The sequence below is a fragment of the Columba livia genome, chromosome 2 (genome assembly GCF_036013475.1).
Source record: "Columba livia isolate bColLiv1 breed racing homer chromosome 2, bColLiv1.pat.W.v2, whole genome shotgun sequence".
In the NCBI taxonomy this organism is placed as follows: Eukaryota; Metazoa; Chordata; class Aves; order Columbiformes; family Columbidae; genus Columba; species Columba livia.
In genome coordinates this window covers 45,829,179-45,847,597 of record NC_088603.1, presented here as the reverse complement: position 1 = coordinate 45,847,597, position 18,419 = coordinate 45,829,179, and the positions used below count along the sequence as shown (strand labels likewise).

General features: G+C 39.0%; 1 protein-coding gene across 7 annotated transcripts in view; it reads right to left on the bottom strand.

Annotated features, from left to right (window-relative positions):
- Nucleotides 1-18,419, bottom strand: part of LOC110356609 (collagen alpha-4(VI) chain-like) — a 68,098-nt gene that overhangs the window by 19,158 nt on the left and 30,521 nt on the right. For all 7 annotated transcript variants that reach the window (XM_065051656.1, XM_065051657.1, XM_065051655.1 and 4 more), the window contains 13 exons: nt 17,545-17,894; nt 13,352-13,430; nt 12,761-12,906; nt 12,575-12,667; nt 11,055-11,108; nt 9,060-9,131; nt 8,559-8,585; nt 6,461-6,505; nt 6,159-6,212; nt 5,852-5,914; nt 4,743-4,808; nt 3,564-3,617; nt 2,576-2,611 (listed from right to left, as the gene is read on the bottom strand). In XM_065051656.1, coding sequence (XP_064907728.1) covers nt 2,576-2,611; nt 3,564-3,617; nt 4,743-4,808; nt 5,852-5,914; nt 6,159-6,212; nt 6,461-6,505; nt 8,559-8,585; nt 9,060-9,131; nt 11,055-11,108; nt 12,575-12,667; nt 12,761-12,906; nt 13,352-13,430; nt 17,545-17,894 — 1,139 coding nt within the window. The remainder of the gene's footprint in view (nt 1-2,575; nt 2,612-3,563; nt 3,618-4,742; nt 4,809-5,851; nt 5,915-6,158; nt 6,213-6,460; nt 6,506-8,558; nt 8,586-9,059; nt 9,132-11,054; nt 11,109-12,574; nt 12,668-12,760; nt 12,907-13,351; nt 13,431-17,544; nt 17,895-18,419) is intronic.

Here is an 18,419-nt window from a genome sequence, read left to right as displayed (position 1 = left end):
GCATTTTGCTAAGTGCTTTTTGCACCACAGTCTCAGTAAGTCTCCTGCATTACCCTTGTCCGCTGCAGAAACCATAAGAAGTCAAAGCCCAGGACACATGGGCAGATCGTCTTCACTCTTATCCATGGAGAACTACTCTGAGGGGGAACCATGACTTCACAATTCACCCTAGAACTAGATCTCTTTATACTCCTGATCTTTCATTCTGGTTACTCAGTGAGGCCAGTCACATCTTCCTGGATGATGGGAAAAAACAAAACAAAACCCCCCAAAAAACGCAAAACCCCTCAAACACATACTATACCAGCTCCCATTTACATAAAGTTTCCATGTGAGGATGAGTCAGTTTAACTGAGTAAAATGCTGATAATTAGTACCACGATATTACAGGACTTGCAGATCTCTTTTCACAGGAGAAATAAGAAACATTTGTCTGAAGATTTTCAGGAAACAGATGGTTCTGGGAAGAATCTCCTGAGGAAAAGCACATTCAAAAGGCTGAACTTCCGAACTCCCATTCTCTGCCACATGAATGAAATTAAAGATAAAAATAGAAAAAAAGGCATTTCAGCTAGTGTATTACCATAATGTAGCACGGAACATCAATTCGTAGACTGATGCTAGGCTTATGACAGATGCAAAAAACCAAACAGAAATAGATTTCCACAAAAATCACTCTGACTACAATGAAAATGGACAAATTCCTTAGGCACATTCTACTAGAATCCAAAACCAATAGAAAGTTTTCAGCTACTTAAATTAACTTTGAATCAAACTCAAAGGAGTTATTTTTTTTTCTTCTCTCTCATGCTTTTCTTTAGTTTATTCTACTTTCCGTCTGACTATTTTGCTTTGCTTTCGGAACACAGACTGAAGTGTTGTTCTTGTCCGTGACAAACACCTCTCTGAGGCTACATCACACGTTCTGTTCCTTCTGTCCACTGACTAGTTCCTATGCTAAGAATGGCTAGCTGTGCTTCCTTATTTTTTTTTTAACTATTTCAAAAAGTTGCCCTTTTATCATAAAAAGCAGCAGATATTTTGAATGAGAAGCCCCAGGAAACTGTCCTTTTCAGGATATGGTGAAAAGTGGTGTTCATGCTGACTGCAAGGGAAGTTAACAACTTTGTTGACAAGGGCATTAGTTCAGTGACTTCTATCAAGAGCTAAACCTGCTACAAGTCCTTAGGCATTAGCTAGGTGAATTCTGGCTCACTGCCTGTAATTTGGTTATATGTCCCTGAGTATGTCACCACCAATATTTATCTTCATCTGAAAAGGGATTAATTTCCATTCTGTTCCATTTCAGCACAAAACCTTCCTCTTCCAGGAGAACTGGCCACATCATATCTCCTTGCAGAGCCAGATCCTGTGGTCCACAGAAGTGCCCTTGAAGATCTTGCAAGCATTAGGACTACACAGTTCTACTTCCAGGCCCAGGGACACCAGGAAGGCTGTACAGAGAAATTCTCACACCTTGTGCTGTGCTCTGTGGCAGCTTTGCAACTCCCTGCCATGCAAGAGATCTTGGTGGGAGATACAACACTCAGAATCTCACCCAAGGATGGATGCCAGTGTCAACTTACAGGGTTTACTACTCCATCCAGTTCCTCCAGGAGACGTAGAAGACAGATGAAGGTAACTCTATTTGCCATTTGCTTTTTACAGCTCTTCAATGAACAGGTTATTTACATAAGCTGTGTTCTGAACATGAGCTGGGCCCTAGCTTTTGATGCCTACTGACCAATGCAAAGTTGTTTGTTATATTGTTAGAACTCAAAGCTGGTCATCAAGTACGTAAACGAAAACAGTCTGGAAGTTCTCTGTTGCTGTGAAGTTCAGTCATCTCCCTCTTTCCTAGCATATTGCAAAAGGGTGGCCTCATCACTGGAGGAGGGCCCCCCATGGAGATGAAGAAGGTTGTCCTGAAAGGTTCAACTAATTCTGCACTCCGTGATTTTACTAAACAAGTTGAATGTTTTTATTTTCTAACCACAGAGTTCTTGTGTTTGTAATTTATACCCTGGGACAAACAACTTTTCCAAGAACATTATCTAAAACTTTATTTAAGAGAAGAGAATTTACTAATTACATCTCAGGAAAGTTTCCTTTCATCCTGGCTCCCTGGAGTATAGGTCTAGGAAAACCAGGGCTACCACCTAACAAAAACATGAGAGAATTTTCCAACAGAGGATGTTCCTGGAATGAACAATCACGTCACACTGGAATTGACTAGGGCTTTTTGCTGCAAGAATGCAGCCTGACTACTCATTCCCAGCATCTTTAGCAACAGTCTCTTTACTATTTACATTCCCACATTTGCATTAATAATAAAAGTACATGTCCTTTTATTTCAATGAAATCTTCTTTCCAATTCTAAATCCTTCAAGTCAGGAGGGCCTCTGGTACATCCACCTGAGATCCAAAGGCTGCCTTGGCTTGAAGCAGACTTTCGTTTGATAAACACTTGTGTTTGGCATCACACTGAAATTCCTCCCTTAAGAACAGCAAATCCTCAGGCTGGACATGTAGCTGCATATCTAACAGATCAGTAGCAGCAGTGTCAGCCACTCACCTTCACACCTGGGGGGCCTCTTCGACCTGCTGTACCCTAGGAAGGAGTGACATGAGGGATTACATGCAGAACACTGAGCAAAATGTGAAACAACAGCTTGTAATAAAATACCTTATACATACAATCACAACAAAGGCAGCTTACAGAAAGCAAAGATTATTTCTAAAGAAAGGTTTGAGGTACAAAAAATAAAAGAGTGGATTTGGAACAGACATTCCTACACAAGTAAGCCTTATTAAAAGAAAAAAAAAAAAAAAAAAAGGCTTTAGACCCTTAGTGAGTGCAGATGGAAGGTACCTCAACAAAATTCTGGGAAACATCTCGCCAGTCAGCTGCTCCTTGGTTTAAATAAAAGCCCTCCTCTCTGCCTCTGAGCTAAGAGGTCTGCACCGCTTTCTGCGGCACACTGCTCAGCAGCACTAGTGAATGTTACTGTTAAACCTCACATCATTAGAAGCCTTTAGCATGTTTCAGCAGCCTGACTGACGACCAATCATAATTCCAGACTCTGGCATTAGGTACCTTTCTGACAGACTAGAAGAGGTGTCTTCATAAATTCCAGTCTACCATAGATAAAAAAGAACAGCTCACCTGACAGTGAGTTTATATATAGACTTGAAGAGACATACAGAACTTGCAGTCATGGGGAGGAAGAAGGGATAGATTTATCTATGGTGTAATTATGAAGCAAGTAAGGCTCATAAAAAAGGTTGCATTGAGTTTAAGGCCTGTGACTTCATATGAATCAGATCCGAAATCAAAGTGACAGCAAATTCCTGATTTATAAAAAAAACACAGAAGACATTGCAATACACATAAGATTCTAAATTTGAAGACAAATATGTTTCACTATGAAAATTTTAGAAGATTTTTGTTCCCTCTCATTGCAGGTCTTAAGGATAAAAGAAAGAAAAGTTGATTTTCTCAGTGGGAACCCCGTTGTATCTTTTATCAGTTACTTCTACCCTGTATTGATTACTATTCTTACATCAGGGCCAGCATCACCCTGCTCTCCTTGGAGTCCATGTGGTCCTGGGTCTCCCTGCAAAAGAAAGTAATGAACAGACTCTTTAAACACTCTGTCTTTTTCCTGTACTTACAAGTTCTTCTTATATACGTTTCTTCTTTGTTTCTATTAAATAACTTCATTACAATCAGCTGTATCATGCTAAATGATTCTTATTTCCTGAAATAATTTACAATCAAAAATTATAAACCAGAGGTATCAGGCTTGCTTTGGATTTGCAGTATCTGTTACTAACAGCTGACACTCGGCCAAGGCTTTTGTGAAATAATTTTTACTTCAGACTTTCAATTTGACTTCTTGAGAAAGTTTGATGAGGTTTGTTCCCAAAAAGTCAGTAAAACACAATTATTCTCCAAAGAGTGTCCCTCATGGTTTTTCTACTGTTTTCAGCACACTCTACAAAGGTGTATATGCACACACACATATCCAAACATGTCCACACACATGTATCCGAACATGTGCATACAAACCAACTTGTCCAGATAGAATCCAGCTTCTAAAACAGTGGATTTTTCTCACATGTTCCTAGTTCTCAACCTCTCGAGCTTTCATCCACCATCACTTATACATTACTGTCCAACTAGTTATGAATTTTGCTTATTCTTTCCAAACAAAGTGCAACAGTAAAATGAGCTGTGCTTTTTGTTACGTTTCTTTTCTTGGAGTATTGCTCAAACATCTCTTAAAAATTCAGACATCACTACATAAGCACACATCCCAGCTTTTATATTTCAGGTACAGGTCGAAATGGAGTTTATCAACCACCCTGAGGAAACAGCAGTTCCACAGTAAAATGAGTAAAGCCTGCTGATACCCAATGCCTTTTTCGCCAGCAACCCATTACTAGAAGCCTCTCAGGTTGGTAATGTAAATTTGTGGTAGAATAATATATTTACACTAAATCTATATATTCCTTTAGCTCTATACTATGAGAATATTTCCATAGTCTTCATTAAAGTTTTAAATTTTTTTTTTTTACAGTACCAAGTACTTCTCCAAGTACTTCTCAAAAGCTTTCTGTGTTGCAAACATACACTAAAGGCAAAAGACAAAGTAAAAGAGCTGCTTAGTCACCGGACAGCCAATAGAACTTAGAAATTATGCAAATCCTCTCTCCATAATAGAGAACTACTCACTTACCTGCTGCGCTGGGTTTCCCTTTTCACCTTTAGGACCAGGAACATTACTGTTAGTCCCAGGATCTCCCTTGAAAAGTTAAGCAGAAAGCTCAGCATTTTCAGCGACCACATCTTTATTACTCTGATTACAGAGGCAGGATATGGAAACAGGATTAATCAGATTCATCATTGCAGCCAAGAAGAAATACAAAGGCTATTTTAAATGAAGATGCTTATAAGAACACTATATAGAAAGTTCTGCAAAGTCCGCAAGTTTCTTTTGCAAAAAGATTAAAAGTATTACTAATGGACAACAAATTAAGCCCTGAAAATGTGAAGCTGTTCTGGTTGTTTCGGTATAGTTAATTAGGATCATAACTACTTAGTGAGTTCTAGATTGGGTTAAATTTAGCCACTTCATTCTAGACACAGGTGAAATCCTGATCTCTCAACGAGGCAAGTTAACATTACACCTGTGGGGGTTTCTGGATGAGGGGGTGGGAGGTGTTGTTTTGTTTTGTTTGTTTGGGGTTTTTTTTAGAAGCATTAGAAGACAAGAGTCAACACTATATTTAACCCTTTGGAACAAAGGTCTTTGAAATATGTGTGAGAAGACTTAAAAGTTAGGATACAAGAAGTGTGGTTTCTCCACCAAAATTTTAGTCCTCAGGAACTGCATTTATACAGGGCTCTGGAGCATGCAAGGAAAAATCTGTCAGAATCAAGTAGTAACATGCCTTTGCAACATTATAAATTGCTAACCAAGAGTCAGCGCACAGGGTTTTCAAGTGATCCAGAAACTTCTCTGTCATGTGGGAACCACCAGGGAGGACTGAGTAGCTCCAAAAGGAGTTATGTTGCCCATGGTAAACACAAACACATGAATAAAACAAAACCACCAGGAACAAGGAGGAGACCTGAGGTTTAAACATCTGCTTGCAAGCAACATATCAAAACAGATCAGTCCATCTGCATATAAAGAGTTCATGACTCCTGGAACATGCCATACTACTTGCAGAGCATTGGACCATCTAGGATTGTGTAAACCTCTTCACATATACTTCAGGCAGTTCCATCACAAAATGCAAGCACAAGTCAGAGCAATCTAACAAAAAGAAGGAATATACTTACATGATCTCCTCTTAGACCAGATTCTCCTCGTTCACCTGGTTCTCCTCTGGGGCCTTTTCTGCCCTAAATTCATAAAAAGAGCACAAGCAATTCAGATACAGGTTAAATAGTATATGTGTTAGAGGAAGGTCAGATAAGAGAATACAGATTTGTTTAAGTCAGTGGAGCTACGCTAATCTACAGCTAGAACCACATCATATTAGAGAACAGGCAGCTATTAAAAACAACTCATAGGCATTACAGATAGCATTACACTCTGGAAATATGTTGCCATAGAATCTAAACATTACAATAAAGGATACTTCACCTGTTTTCCTCTGTTGCCTTTCTCTCCAGAAGGTCCAGGAAATCCATGTTCTCCCTAGACTCACAAAGAGGGAGGAAAGAAGGAAAAAAATAATGGATGTTCTTTTTAGTAAATGTGGTTCCCAAATTTTGTCTGGCAGAATCCAACTTCGATCTAAATTTTAAACTCCAAGCAAGTAAACACACTCTAAACAACAGCATTTCTGTGCTGGTTTAAAGCCCATTGAAAATGAAAAAAAACTGTACTTTTGAACCCTGAGGTAGGTGTCTTTAATTGCACTGCACATTTAAAGCAATGATTACCTGCTCTCCATTAGTGCCATCAAATCCACTCTCACCATGTTCACCCTGTAGCAATAAGCAAAAAAACCCAACCCTATTAGCATCAGTTCAATTGCTTCTTTGACCAAGGGAAGAAGAGTTCACCATACTTTTGGACACTTGAATAAGAATAGTCATTTTCAATGGCTAGCAAGAATAATTGAGAATAATAATTATAAACAAGAACTAATAATTCAGATATTTAATGAATTCTTAACTTTTAAAACAATTCATAGTTAAGAACACTGAGTAGGAACAATGGTTACTAAACTACAGATCTTCATCAGGATTTAAGTTCTGCTTTTTCATCTGTTCCAAAATATAACTACTAGTATCTGATATAACATGCTGATAATCTCATACTTCTGGTGTCAACCATTATATGTGTTTGTATTGTGCCTTTTTTTTTTTTTAATAATTGTATACCATGAACAGTGTATTGAAAAGCTAGAAAGAATAACCATGATAAAAACAATTACAGAAGACTGATGGTAGGCTTTGGGACTTATTAAAGGAACTTCATTAATGTTTCAGCAATGTGATACTTGCTACATAAAGAGCAGTCACATTCCCATTCAAACACACACTGCTCTTCTCTTCCCTTTGTCTGCAAAAACAAATGACCAACCATATTGCAAACATTTATAGAAGCCATTTTCTCACAAAACACCTGTGCCAACCTTAGGGAGTTTGCAATGTTAACTTGTTGTTCAGGGGACTCACCCCAGTAGAGAACGCCCATACAATCACTTTGTAGGTTTTGATGCTAAATTGACTTTTAAAACCGCCTAGTCATAGTTCCTGGGGAAATTTTTCATTCATTTGTAACAGTTTTGTATGTACTACCAGAAAAAATAGCTGGCTGTACATTTTGATAAGATTAATATGTCACCAACAATAATTTATTGAATAAGGACTCCAGAAAAAATATTGAGCACTAAGCAAGCAGTTTTTCCTCACTTATTTCCTACCTCAGAAAACCTGAGCCGAATTCATAGTATTAAATACTCAGTATTGCATTTTTTCCTCCAAATAACTCTGCAGGCTTTGATAAATTGCCTCAGTCTTACTAAATTAGCAATACTGAATCACATTTTTTATGTGCTGAAAGTTTTATATTTTTAGTTAAAATAAATTAGTGGATATAATGACACAACATATGAAGAAATTCACATATTCATTGGATTTCAGCAGGGTTTATGCTCCTGATAAGTCCTACTGTATGATTCAACTTGGACAAATCAAAATTGTCAGCAAGCACTCTCTTCTATAATGAGATGTTTCAGATACTTAAAAGACAAATTACTTCAGGGAACACAGCAGAAAATGGAGAAGGGAAGAAAAACACATAGAAGAATTCAAAAAGTCAGAGCTGTACTTTAATTAGAGCTGATGTATCAGAAACACTCTCTGAACTTTCTCACATGTAGAACTTCTCAGGTTTGGAATTTGTATCAAAGCACCCAACACAATCTGAATTCTATTTTAATTGCTCTGGCCTAGGAACTAATATTGCCATTACAGATCATTATCTTCCAGGCTCCACACTTCATTGATGAATTGGTTACAATATCTCTTTGATGAACAAGTATGTTTGAAAGGTTAAATAAGCAGAGTTGCAAGATTGGCGGATGACTAAAACAACTGAAGTGGTCTGGATATTGAATGTGTCAATAATGATTCAGTGAAAACGCTGTCCAAATCTGCAACAAATACTAATCACAAACTTTTTTTCCCTGTTCTGCTCTGCAGCCTCAACCATTAAAATAGGAGATTCAGCTACCAGAATTAACATCTTGACAGATTGTTAATATAAATAAATTCCTTTCCTGTCAACTAGACTAAATCAACTATGACTGCAACCATGCTAAAATACAAGTACTGGTTTTTAATAATGTGATCCCTAACAGCTCACTTAAAACCATTCTTATACAACCATAGCAAAAGTACATTAAATACTCTGAAGTTTTACACTGTTTTCCTTCCTTGTTGATATTTTCATCTTAAAAGGCAACATGATTTTAAAAAGGAAGCAGAACACTGTTCTCAAAGAAAACTGATCACACACAAATACACATACCTGACTTCCTCTATAGCCTCTGGCCCCCTGAAATTGAAAACAAACATAGATCAAATTGGGTGAAAGTATTTTTATTGAGCTTGAGGAGCAGGGCATGATAGCTTGCTGTGCAGAGGCGTGGTGGGCTCAGTATTCATGGTCCCTACCATAAAATCCCCTACTGCCACAGATGGGATTGACCCCTTCCCTGTGGGAAGACAGTACAGCCTTCATTTTCATTCCTGTTCTATAAAGCTTTACAACTTTACCCAAGGGCAGTCTGGAGATGGTGGTGGAAAAGACACTGGGAAGTTGCTGAGCCAGCAAACTCTGTAGTCATTTGACCGTGCTTTGGTTACACAAAGTACCTCTCAAGAGGAGACAGCAAAAATCGTCTGCTACCCTTAGAGTTGGGTCTTGCTGTCCATCCATGCTTCAGGAAGACACAGGGATTTGTCCTCGGTACGGAAAACAGGTTTGTGGGAAACAAAATTAGGAAATGCTTCAAAGTGACATACTTGCCTTATGGCCTCTGGCACCAGGACATCCCCTGTCTCCTTGAGTCCCATTGAAACCAACTGGTCCTCTCTCTCCCTAAGAAACAAAAGAGAATGTTCCAACTCATCCATATAATGATGGCTACTGATTAAGTCATCATATAAGATTAAAGCAAGACACAATTATACCACCATTCATTACATTAAAGACACAAATGGAAGTCAACTGGAAATTTTCATTCTGGCCATAAAAGAACAGTCAGTCACTAGTTTGAGTTGCACCTGATTCTCTGCTCTCACTATCATGCCAGGTTTTAGACTGCACTACCAATCTCTGACTGAAATCTCTGTACTTGAAGGTAGCCTTTTGTTTATTAACTGAATATTGAAGTTATTTGTAGGCTTCACATGGAGATGGGGAAAGTTTCTCAAAGTGTGGCCATGACCACTTCTCATCTTGCCACAGAAAAGGGATGAGAATATTCAGAAACAAGACTCCTGTAATATATCTGTTCTAGAAGGTTATTCTGGATTCTCAGAAGGTCAAAACCAGAAATTCAATTTCATACACAAAAAGCAAAATCAAAATTGTTTTTATCCCTTCACCACTTCAAAAAAAGGCAAGATTTAGACTATTTCAAATCAAAATGATGTGGTGGAAAAATTGAGGCATCCCATTTCAATGTGTTCAAGATGTTTCTTGTTTTAAACTCTCAGGGTTTGAATATTAGTTCCTACTTATGTCATTCATATCTGTGAAAGGATGTGAAAATTATTCTATTCCTGAGCAACATACAAAGGCCATTCTAGAAACGGGTTATATGGAATTTCATCCTATTGCTCAGCAAAGCAGGCAACCTGAAAAAAAAAAAAAAATCACAGAAACTGCTCCAGTAGTTACAGCCATTGATTTCCAAAGAAACTGTAAAACCGCCATTACAATGCACCTTTTCGATAATCCCATATGACAACTGTCCTTTTCCATACTGCCTTTTTCTGAATAGAATGTCATAGAATGTCCTGCGTTAGAAGGGACCCACAAGGATCACCAAGTCCAATTCCTGTCCCCGCACAGGACAACCCCACAGTTCACACCATGTGTCTGAGGGCGTTGTCCAGTCTCTTCTTGAACACTGTCAGGCTTGGGGCTGTGACACCTCCCTGGGGAGCCTGTTCAGTGCTCCACCACCCTCTGGGGGAAGAACCTTTTCCTCATGTCCAACCTGAACCTCCCCTGACACATCATCCTGCCATTAACAGACAGTGGGCTTGTGTCAGGCTGCCTCATCAAAGGCAAATTCAGGCTGACCAATCTACTGTGAGAACTGTAACTACTCCAATGTGGATTCTGCAGTTATACACAGAGATAAATCCTTGGCTGGTTCTTGGTTTGCGGGATTCTCCCCTGTATTTAGGAGTAATATTCATGTCATGGGTGCAGTGTTGTAAAACCTGTCTGTGCTTATGGTGCTAAGGAACTTCTATCTTCTTATTTGTGGGAGTTGTTTGTTTGTTTCTAGACAGCAAAAGAGGAAGAAATACTCCTACTGGGTTGCACTTTGACTTATACACATTAGTTCAAGTTATGTCAGGAACAGCACATCACAAAGGGTTTGGAAATCACTAAAACAAACTACAAAATTTAGCTTTGTTAGCCAGTCATAAGATATTCATTCATGTTAAGAAGGGAAAGGATGGCAATTTCTAGAAGAACTAGCAGCACAGAATCTGGTACAGTCTGCCACAAAAAGTGGGTATATGAGTTGGTCATAAATGTACCACAGAAGATGCTCTTGTGTGATTCCTTCTAATTCATTCTGTTTCTGTATTAGAAATTGTTACTGTTAATAACTATGGTGAGGTGCAGATGCACAGAGGGTGAAGTCCATTTATTTACCTTCAGATACACATTGCTTAAACACATTTCAGCTTAACAGTCATAAGTGCTGAGAGAATACGTGCAAACAGGTTCAGGCACCAGCCAACATAACCTTAGCAGGAAGGAATAATGTTTACTTACAACCCCACCTTCCTCACCAGGATGGCCAGGAGATCCTCTGTAACCTGTACTTCCCTGAAAAACAGGAACTTAAGAGATAAGTAATACTGTTCTCCAAGCACACTGGGTTCATTTCTATCAGATTACTCTGCACATGGAGAGAGGAAACATTTCCTGAAATTAGATCTGGTTAGGTTGAGGACGGCAGGCTCCATCAACTACATTTACACAGACACCGTGAACAATCCTACATATATAACATGGCTGTGAAAAAAAACCCCAAACACACCACAAAAACAGTCCCTCCCTCCCCTGCCAAATAATGTTCAATATAAAATTCCAGTATGTTACTTCAGGAAACTGCCTGATGCGTTAAAAATACTCATTGGGATATCTGGTCAAAATAAATCTCTTCCTTAGTAATTTGGAAAAGGAAGCACTACGGTAATGAAATTCTAAGGTGAAATGAAAAATATAAGGAGTTGAAGACTTGTTAGGACAAAGATATTGCAATACTTCACAAAGACTTTTAGGAATACTGCAACTTTGTATTTGAAGTGATGCAAACCTCATAGCCTCAGGCAAAAACTTGAACAACTGAAACTACAACAAAAAAAATTTCTAGGAATGAAGATGAACAGAAATGAAACACAAATTAATGCTGCAAAAACATGCTTTTACAAATGTAGGCTGTATAACCCAGGCATCATATCTGTCTGCAAAACAACCATATCTACATTCTGAACACTGTTTTGTCTAAGCACATTAATGGAGACATTTTAATAAAAAAAAAAGGTGTAGAAAATGAACAAGAGTAATGCAAGAAATCAGTAAATTGCTTTATGAATAAATATAGAAAACTGTACTTTTGCTAAGAGATAACCAAAAATGCATTTAACTGTAACTACATAACTGAAGAGTGTTAACTTCAAATATAATTTACTTAGACTGTTACTGGAATAAGTAAAAATAACAGAATAGTAGTCAAATGGAGACAACAAACTAAAAACCTTAATAATGAAGCCTACTAGCATGCTGCTGAAGTGGTGATATCCATAATACTTAAAAGGCTTAAAACAGACAATATAAAAGCTTAAAGGAAATAATGTAAATTAGTACTGTATTGGATCAGAAGAAACATAAAGAAGAGGATATTTTGAATAACCAGAGGCACAAAAGGATAACACTCACACCTCGTGATGAAGGATTATTTTCTACTCTCAGCTTGTTGGCTGGAAGTTTCTCATTCACAATAGCTAATAAGCGTCTTGGTTAATCAAACAATTTTTAAATTCCTCTCCATTTTCCATTGAATTGGTTAAGGAGAGTGCTTAATGACTTCTATATGTATGAATGATTTTAACTACAAAACCACTTTTGCAATATGAACATACAGCAGAGAAATGATCACATTTCACGTTTCTCCTTCATGTGTCCTAACAGCAAAGATAATGGGCACATGCATGCTCTGAAATACTACAAAATAAGAAAACTTAAAAAATAAAGCAATTCATAAGTAATGTCTATCTTAGCTCTCCTACCTTCCTTCCAGGACTCCCCTGGCCACCAAGATCACCATTTTCTCCAAGGCATTTACAAACAATCTTACAGCATTTCCTTTCTGCAACAGTATCCTGAAAAATAACAAGAAACTTTTCATCAATGTATATTAATAATAAAACAAAGACTGATTTTCCCTCTTTTGTTTATATCACAGAAGGACTTACAAGGTTTCGCTGCAAGATGCTTGCAATCTCTGCAAACCCAACACTCAGAGGTTTGTTGTATTCAAACCCTCTGCCAAACTCTATTTCCCGAAGTTCAGTCAAGTTCTGTGTATTGTCCAGGCCAACTAACATCAGTGCATCAAGACCTTCAATGTAAGCATAGATTTAAATTAGTGAATACCTGAATGATACCATTTAACCAACAATATTTAACCAAATGCTACTTAGTGCCCAAGCAGAACTGTAAAACTGTTTTCTTCTCCAGAACTTGGAGTTGGGTCTAACCTCTGGTGCTACACTCATCAGTGAGAGGGGCTGCCCTGAAGTGCCACAGCTGCTGGCACTGGACTCCAGAAACCAGAACCATCCCAGGCCCTCTGCACCCCTAGGCATGTCTGTGGCATCATCTGCCAAACAGTGATAAGCCATCATGTACACTGGTTCACATGGAGAAGCAAACACTCTCTCAGTGGCTCCTGAGGAATGCCATATGAACATAGAGAGGTAATGTTTTGCATAAAAGCTGTGGGGGAACAATACATTGGGCCATTGGTAGCAGGAGGCCAGAGCATCAATGAAGTCCTGTAATACCTTTAAAGCGAAGGGAGTCAGCTGCTTTTCTGAGATCTTCCAGTGAGTCATCCAGCCCATCTGAAAATACTAACAGAACCTGTAGGGAAAGGGAGGACTGACAAGTCAATTGAGAAGAGACTAAGAGTTGAGTCTTTGCAAAATGTACAGTTTACATTGAAAACTGGCTATAAGGTGGTCAAACTGCACTACACTGTGGTAGATCTGAAACATGTGCTGGAAAAAGTGCTGAGGAGCAAGGAAAACAGAACACAGAAGCGAGTCTTCCATGACCACATTTCCATTTGAGGGATTCATCTTGCTGACCAGTTCACAGCATTGCTATTAATTATATCTGCCATATTAGAAAGGTGGAAGGTCAATTCTGCTGTAACTTATCCACTGCAGAGCCTTCTCTGATGTCAGAAGAGTTCTCTCATATCTGCATGTGGAACTGAGACCAAGCAAAAAATTCCCGTTCTGCAAGAGCGGCTCCAGTTGGCTGCCATCTGAACCACACTCTGAAGCACATCCTCTCTCAGTCCAATCCCACCTCCCTGCAGATGCTCATGTCCCCTTGCCCTTCCCACATACGCAGTGCACCCCCCTGCTCCACTCAAGCCATATTCAAGCCATATTTTTCCTTGTTAAGACATCAAGCTTAGTGCACGTAAGGATGCTAATCCTGACCTTTTGTATTGGCTACATTCCTGCCTTTTCTGGTCAATATAGTTAAGAACCTTTCAGGGCTGAGGAAAGCACCATTTCTTACAGTTCCTCTTCAAGCTACCAGTCTCTTCCCATTTCTCTCCTCACCTTCCCACTTCTAACCAGCAGAAGTCTTCTCAGGGGTCACTCATCCAGTGGATTAGGTTTCCCAGAAAGAGGCTGCACAGGTAAACCGTTTCCTGCCCCCAACAATAATAATTTTTAAGTCCTCTGAAACTCTGACCAACAAGTGGACAAGCACAGCTAGAGCTCCTTCCCTTTCATCCTTCTTGTTTTACATTCCCTATACAATGCACAGCTTCAAACAGTGCGAACTCCAGAGGAATACTTCTGTTAAGGTGCACTTTTCCACAGATGCCAAAGGCAAATTAAGAGACTGTAAAACCAAACACCCCACTTCTGTGCTAAAACATGAAGGAGACCAGAATTTAAGAACAGACAGAGTTAACTTGTTCTGGTGGTGCAAAGTTCCCAAACATCCAAGGTGGAGGAACTGGTGCTGATTCTATGTTTGCTCAAGCAGAGTGTGGTGCAGTGGGGAGCTGAACCATAGATGGGTAAACACACCACAGACTGTTAGAAATCACACTGTAGGCCTGGGCTTGAAGCATTTTTTGGCAATCCTTTCATTTAAAAACATGGGGCTGAAGGGAAGTGTGGGGTGTTAGTGTGGGCATCATATATGTTTACAAAGCTTTCATTTACATAAACCTCTCGCTGGTACACATCTGAGTCTTGCTTTGTCAAAAATGCTGGAATTAGGTACATCTCTTTTGCTGAAAAACAAACAAATGATAAATAAAAGAAGAAATGCAAACAACAGGGAATCACTATCCCTGATGATGTTTAAAACTAATAATCTTTACAGAACAAGCATGTTATTACTCAGGATCCAAGGAAGATTAAATTGTGATTTCATGTGCATTCTAAAGTCTTGTGTTTTCAATTTGCACATTATCAGTATCAGAAAGGAATATTAACCTACTGGAAAAGTGCTGAGATATGCAGCACATTTATTTCTAGTAATAATGCATAAGCAGAAAGAAGCCTTGCTTAATTCTAATCTTCAACAGGATCTAACAGAACTGGCAATTAGGAGAAAAAAAACACTGCTTTTACTTGTATGTCACACAAGTTCTCTCTACTGAGGCCCAAAAGAAGAAAAATCATACGTGGTAATTTTCCTTGTTCAGAATAAAATTATATTTTAAGAAATCTTTGGGAATAAAATAGTATTGACTATACACAAAATTACCACCTAAATTAGTAAGCTGTATATATATATATATAAATGCTGTAAAAAAACCAGAATGCCAACTTTCACCTGAAAGCAGGGGAATTTGTAACAATTTCTCACTCTATGTCTGCGATGGTGATGGTATACACCTTGTTATGCCTTAAACAGCTGGTTTTTTTGCAGCTACTGGCAGGAGGAAAAGATGAGTGCTGCGGAGAGAGGATGTACCTCTTCCTTGAGGCCTACCTATTCTTTGCAAAATGAAGGCCTCATTAATTGGGCTGGAACCAAGGCAGGGTCATTGAGCAATCACTGACCAGTTAGGGGAAATAATGATTCACCAGCTACCTCTAGAGGACCAACTGACTTACTTCTCAGACCACCGACCCATGTCTGGAACAATCTCCTTAATTAGTACAAGGAGCGTGCAGAGGGAGGAGATGAGCCACCCTCTCCTATCTCACATGCAAATGAACTAAAGTATATAAACACTTCACTTGGGACACCAGTAGTGAAGTTTCATTGCACTCACCACCAAGAGAACTACAGAGATCATCGCTGGATTGACTAACCTTTGGAGTGGTGAAATCTTGCTTTTCTTCTGATACCTTAATCTCTCTCTCTCTCTTTATTCTGGGCACATTAGGGTAATATCATTGTGAGTTTTGTTGTTGAAGTCTTGTTAAGTTTTATGATATAGTTACAAACTTTTGCCAAGCCAGTATTCATTGTAATTCCACTGAGTTTTTAGTAAACTTGTGATTTAATTTAAGCTCTCAAGTAATTGTCATTAGTCTTGGCTACTGCACAGAGTATTTAAAAGTTAACTGCCCTCACCCCATCAAGTGGGATGGAACAACATCAGACTACAATTAACATCTTCTAAAAGTTAAAATAAGCTCCATCGAGGAAATTCCATATGTATTTTGCAAGTGCCAACCTGTCCTCGTTTGTAAAGAAGATCTTCCTGCATGGAGGTCTTAGTAAGGAATAATATTTAAACAGCTACTACAGGACATGGTCAGTGCTTTACTGAGTCAGTGTCTTAAGAAAAAAACTGCCAGAACAATAACCCTGAAACATTCCAATGAGACTTAAATTTCTTCCACTAAGTGGAAAGACTCCCCTCATTTACTTCAGAAGAGATCAGATCAAGTCTTATGCTTCTCCCTTCACCTTACTTCAAGGTGAAAGAATTAACTGCAGCATCTATGCAGATTTTCTTGACCATAAGATCCCTGAGCAGAATGCAGCTTTGTTACTGGAAACTATTTGACAAGTTAACTACACAAATAGATTTCTGTAAACAAATTTCTTGGATGATGCTTGTGGTGACTTCTGCTTAGAGCTGTCATTATGCTGGACAGAGATTCAGGATCAGGATTTAAGAGTTTTTGAAAGAAAACTGTTTCCGCTACTTAAAGTACATGGTAGATATAAGAAGGTCTTCTGTAAGCACACTTGTGATCATACGTATTAACTGAAATGTTCTGGGCACCATCTCACTGCAAGAGTACTCAGGGAATTGGAACTGCTATATGTAGTCACACGAATGAAAGAACAGGAGGTTCTATATAAATATAAAGAAACACTTTTTCACCATGAGGATGACCAAGGGCTGTCACAGGTTGCCTACAGAGGTTGTACAGTTTTCATTCTTAGAGATACTCAAAAGCCATCTGGACATGCTGCTGGACATCTTGCTTTAGTTGACCCTCCTTGACCACGGGCATTGGACACAGTGACTTCCAGAGGTTCCTCAACTGTGGAGGGGTTTCTGCTAGATAGAGATTTGCTATTGAACTAGCCAGGCCCAAAGGAATTTCAAGGCCACATTGGAAAGCTGAAAACAGGACCTGCCGTGGGAGGGAGGCAGTTCTACAATAACAGAGCCTCAACATGATGTAAATCAATGGACCCATCAGCAGTGAGACTCCAGTGTGTGGACAGCTCATGAACATAGATGATATCAAATTACTGAATGCATGTTTGGAGCATGGATGCGTGATCAGAGAATAGCTGCATATATAAGGAGGCTTGTTTCTGTAATAAATGGCTTTGCATGATTCACATTGAATCAGAATGCCGAGTCCTTTATTCATTCCAACACTCAACCATTCTGTCATTCTGTCTATTGGATGGACCAATTCCTGAACTACCTTTTTGTCTCTCTGGAGTACTCAGCATCAGACTGTAAACATCAAATTGCATAATTTTTCCAAGATGTACATTCGTACCATTAAGTTACCTTCACTTTAGCAGAGGTCACATTGAAGAACTTCTCCTCAAGTGCCTGTAAGAAGTCTGCATTCAGGTAGGTGTTCACAGTGGTCTGTGCACCTAAGAACCTCTGGATGATCTCTTCATTATAGTCTTCAAAATCAGAGTCAAAGATGAATTCTTTGGTCTGTGCCAATACTTGGAACTTGAATCTAATGTTGACTAAAGAGCCAGCATTACAGCTGGTATTTGGCAGCAATTTCATCTGGAGTAAAAGCTTGGGAAGGAACGCTTGCAATTTCTGTTTCAGAAGCACGGTGGATGCTGGCTGCATGTGCCTTGATATATCAATTGCTATAGAAAGATCTATGTCGCAATCTGAAAAAATTAGAAGAAACAGAAAACTATAAGCATACACTATTTGCGATCTTGTCTTTTGTCAGAAGCATGGGAGTGGAACAAAATCAAATATTGTAGATTTAGAACCAGAAGTCAGAATGAGTGAGATAGGTTTTCCATAAATATAAAATACCATCAAGCCCACCAGTTTCACTGGGGCCATGTGAACTTGCAGGTACTAAGGTCTACATTACTCGTCACTGTTCCCCAGCTGCCAAATGTCCTCAAAAGGTCTACTCCTGCAAATGTTTCCATGAGCTTCGCTACCAACGGAGAATGTGCAACAGCTTGATGGTTGGCTGTGCTTTATCGCTTTGTCACCAGACCAGATGATACATGCAAATGTGGAACAACAGGCCAAAGAAACAAACATGAGATAAAGATGCAGCACTGCCTACATGCAATGTCAAATCCACTGTGAATAACAGCTGCTGTAAGGCGAGGGCTACCTCAGTTAGGCTTGCACAGCTCCCGATCTTAACAGCAAATAGTGCAATGTGGTTC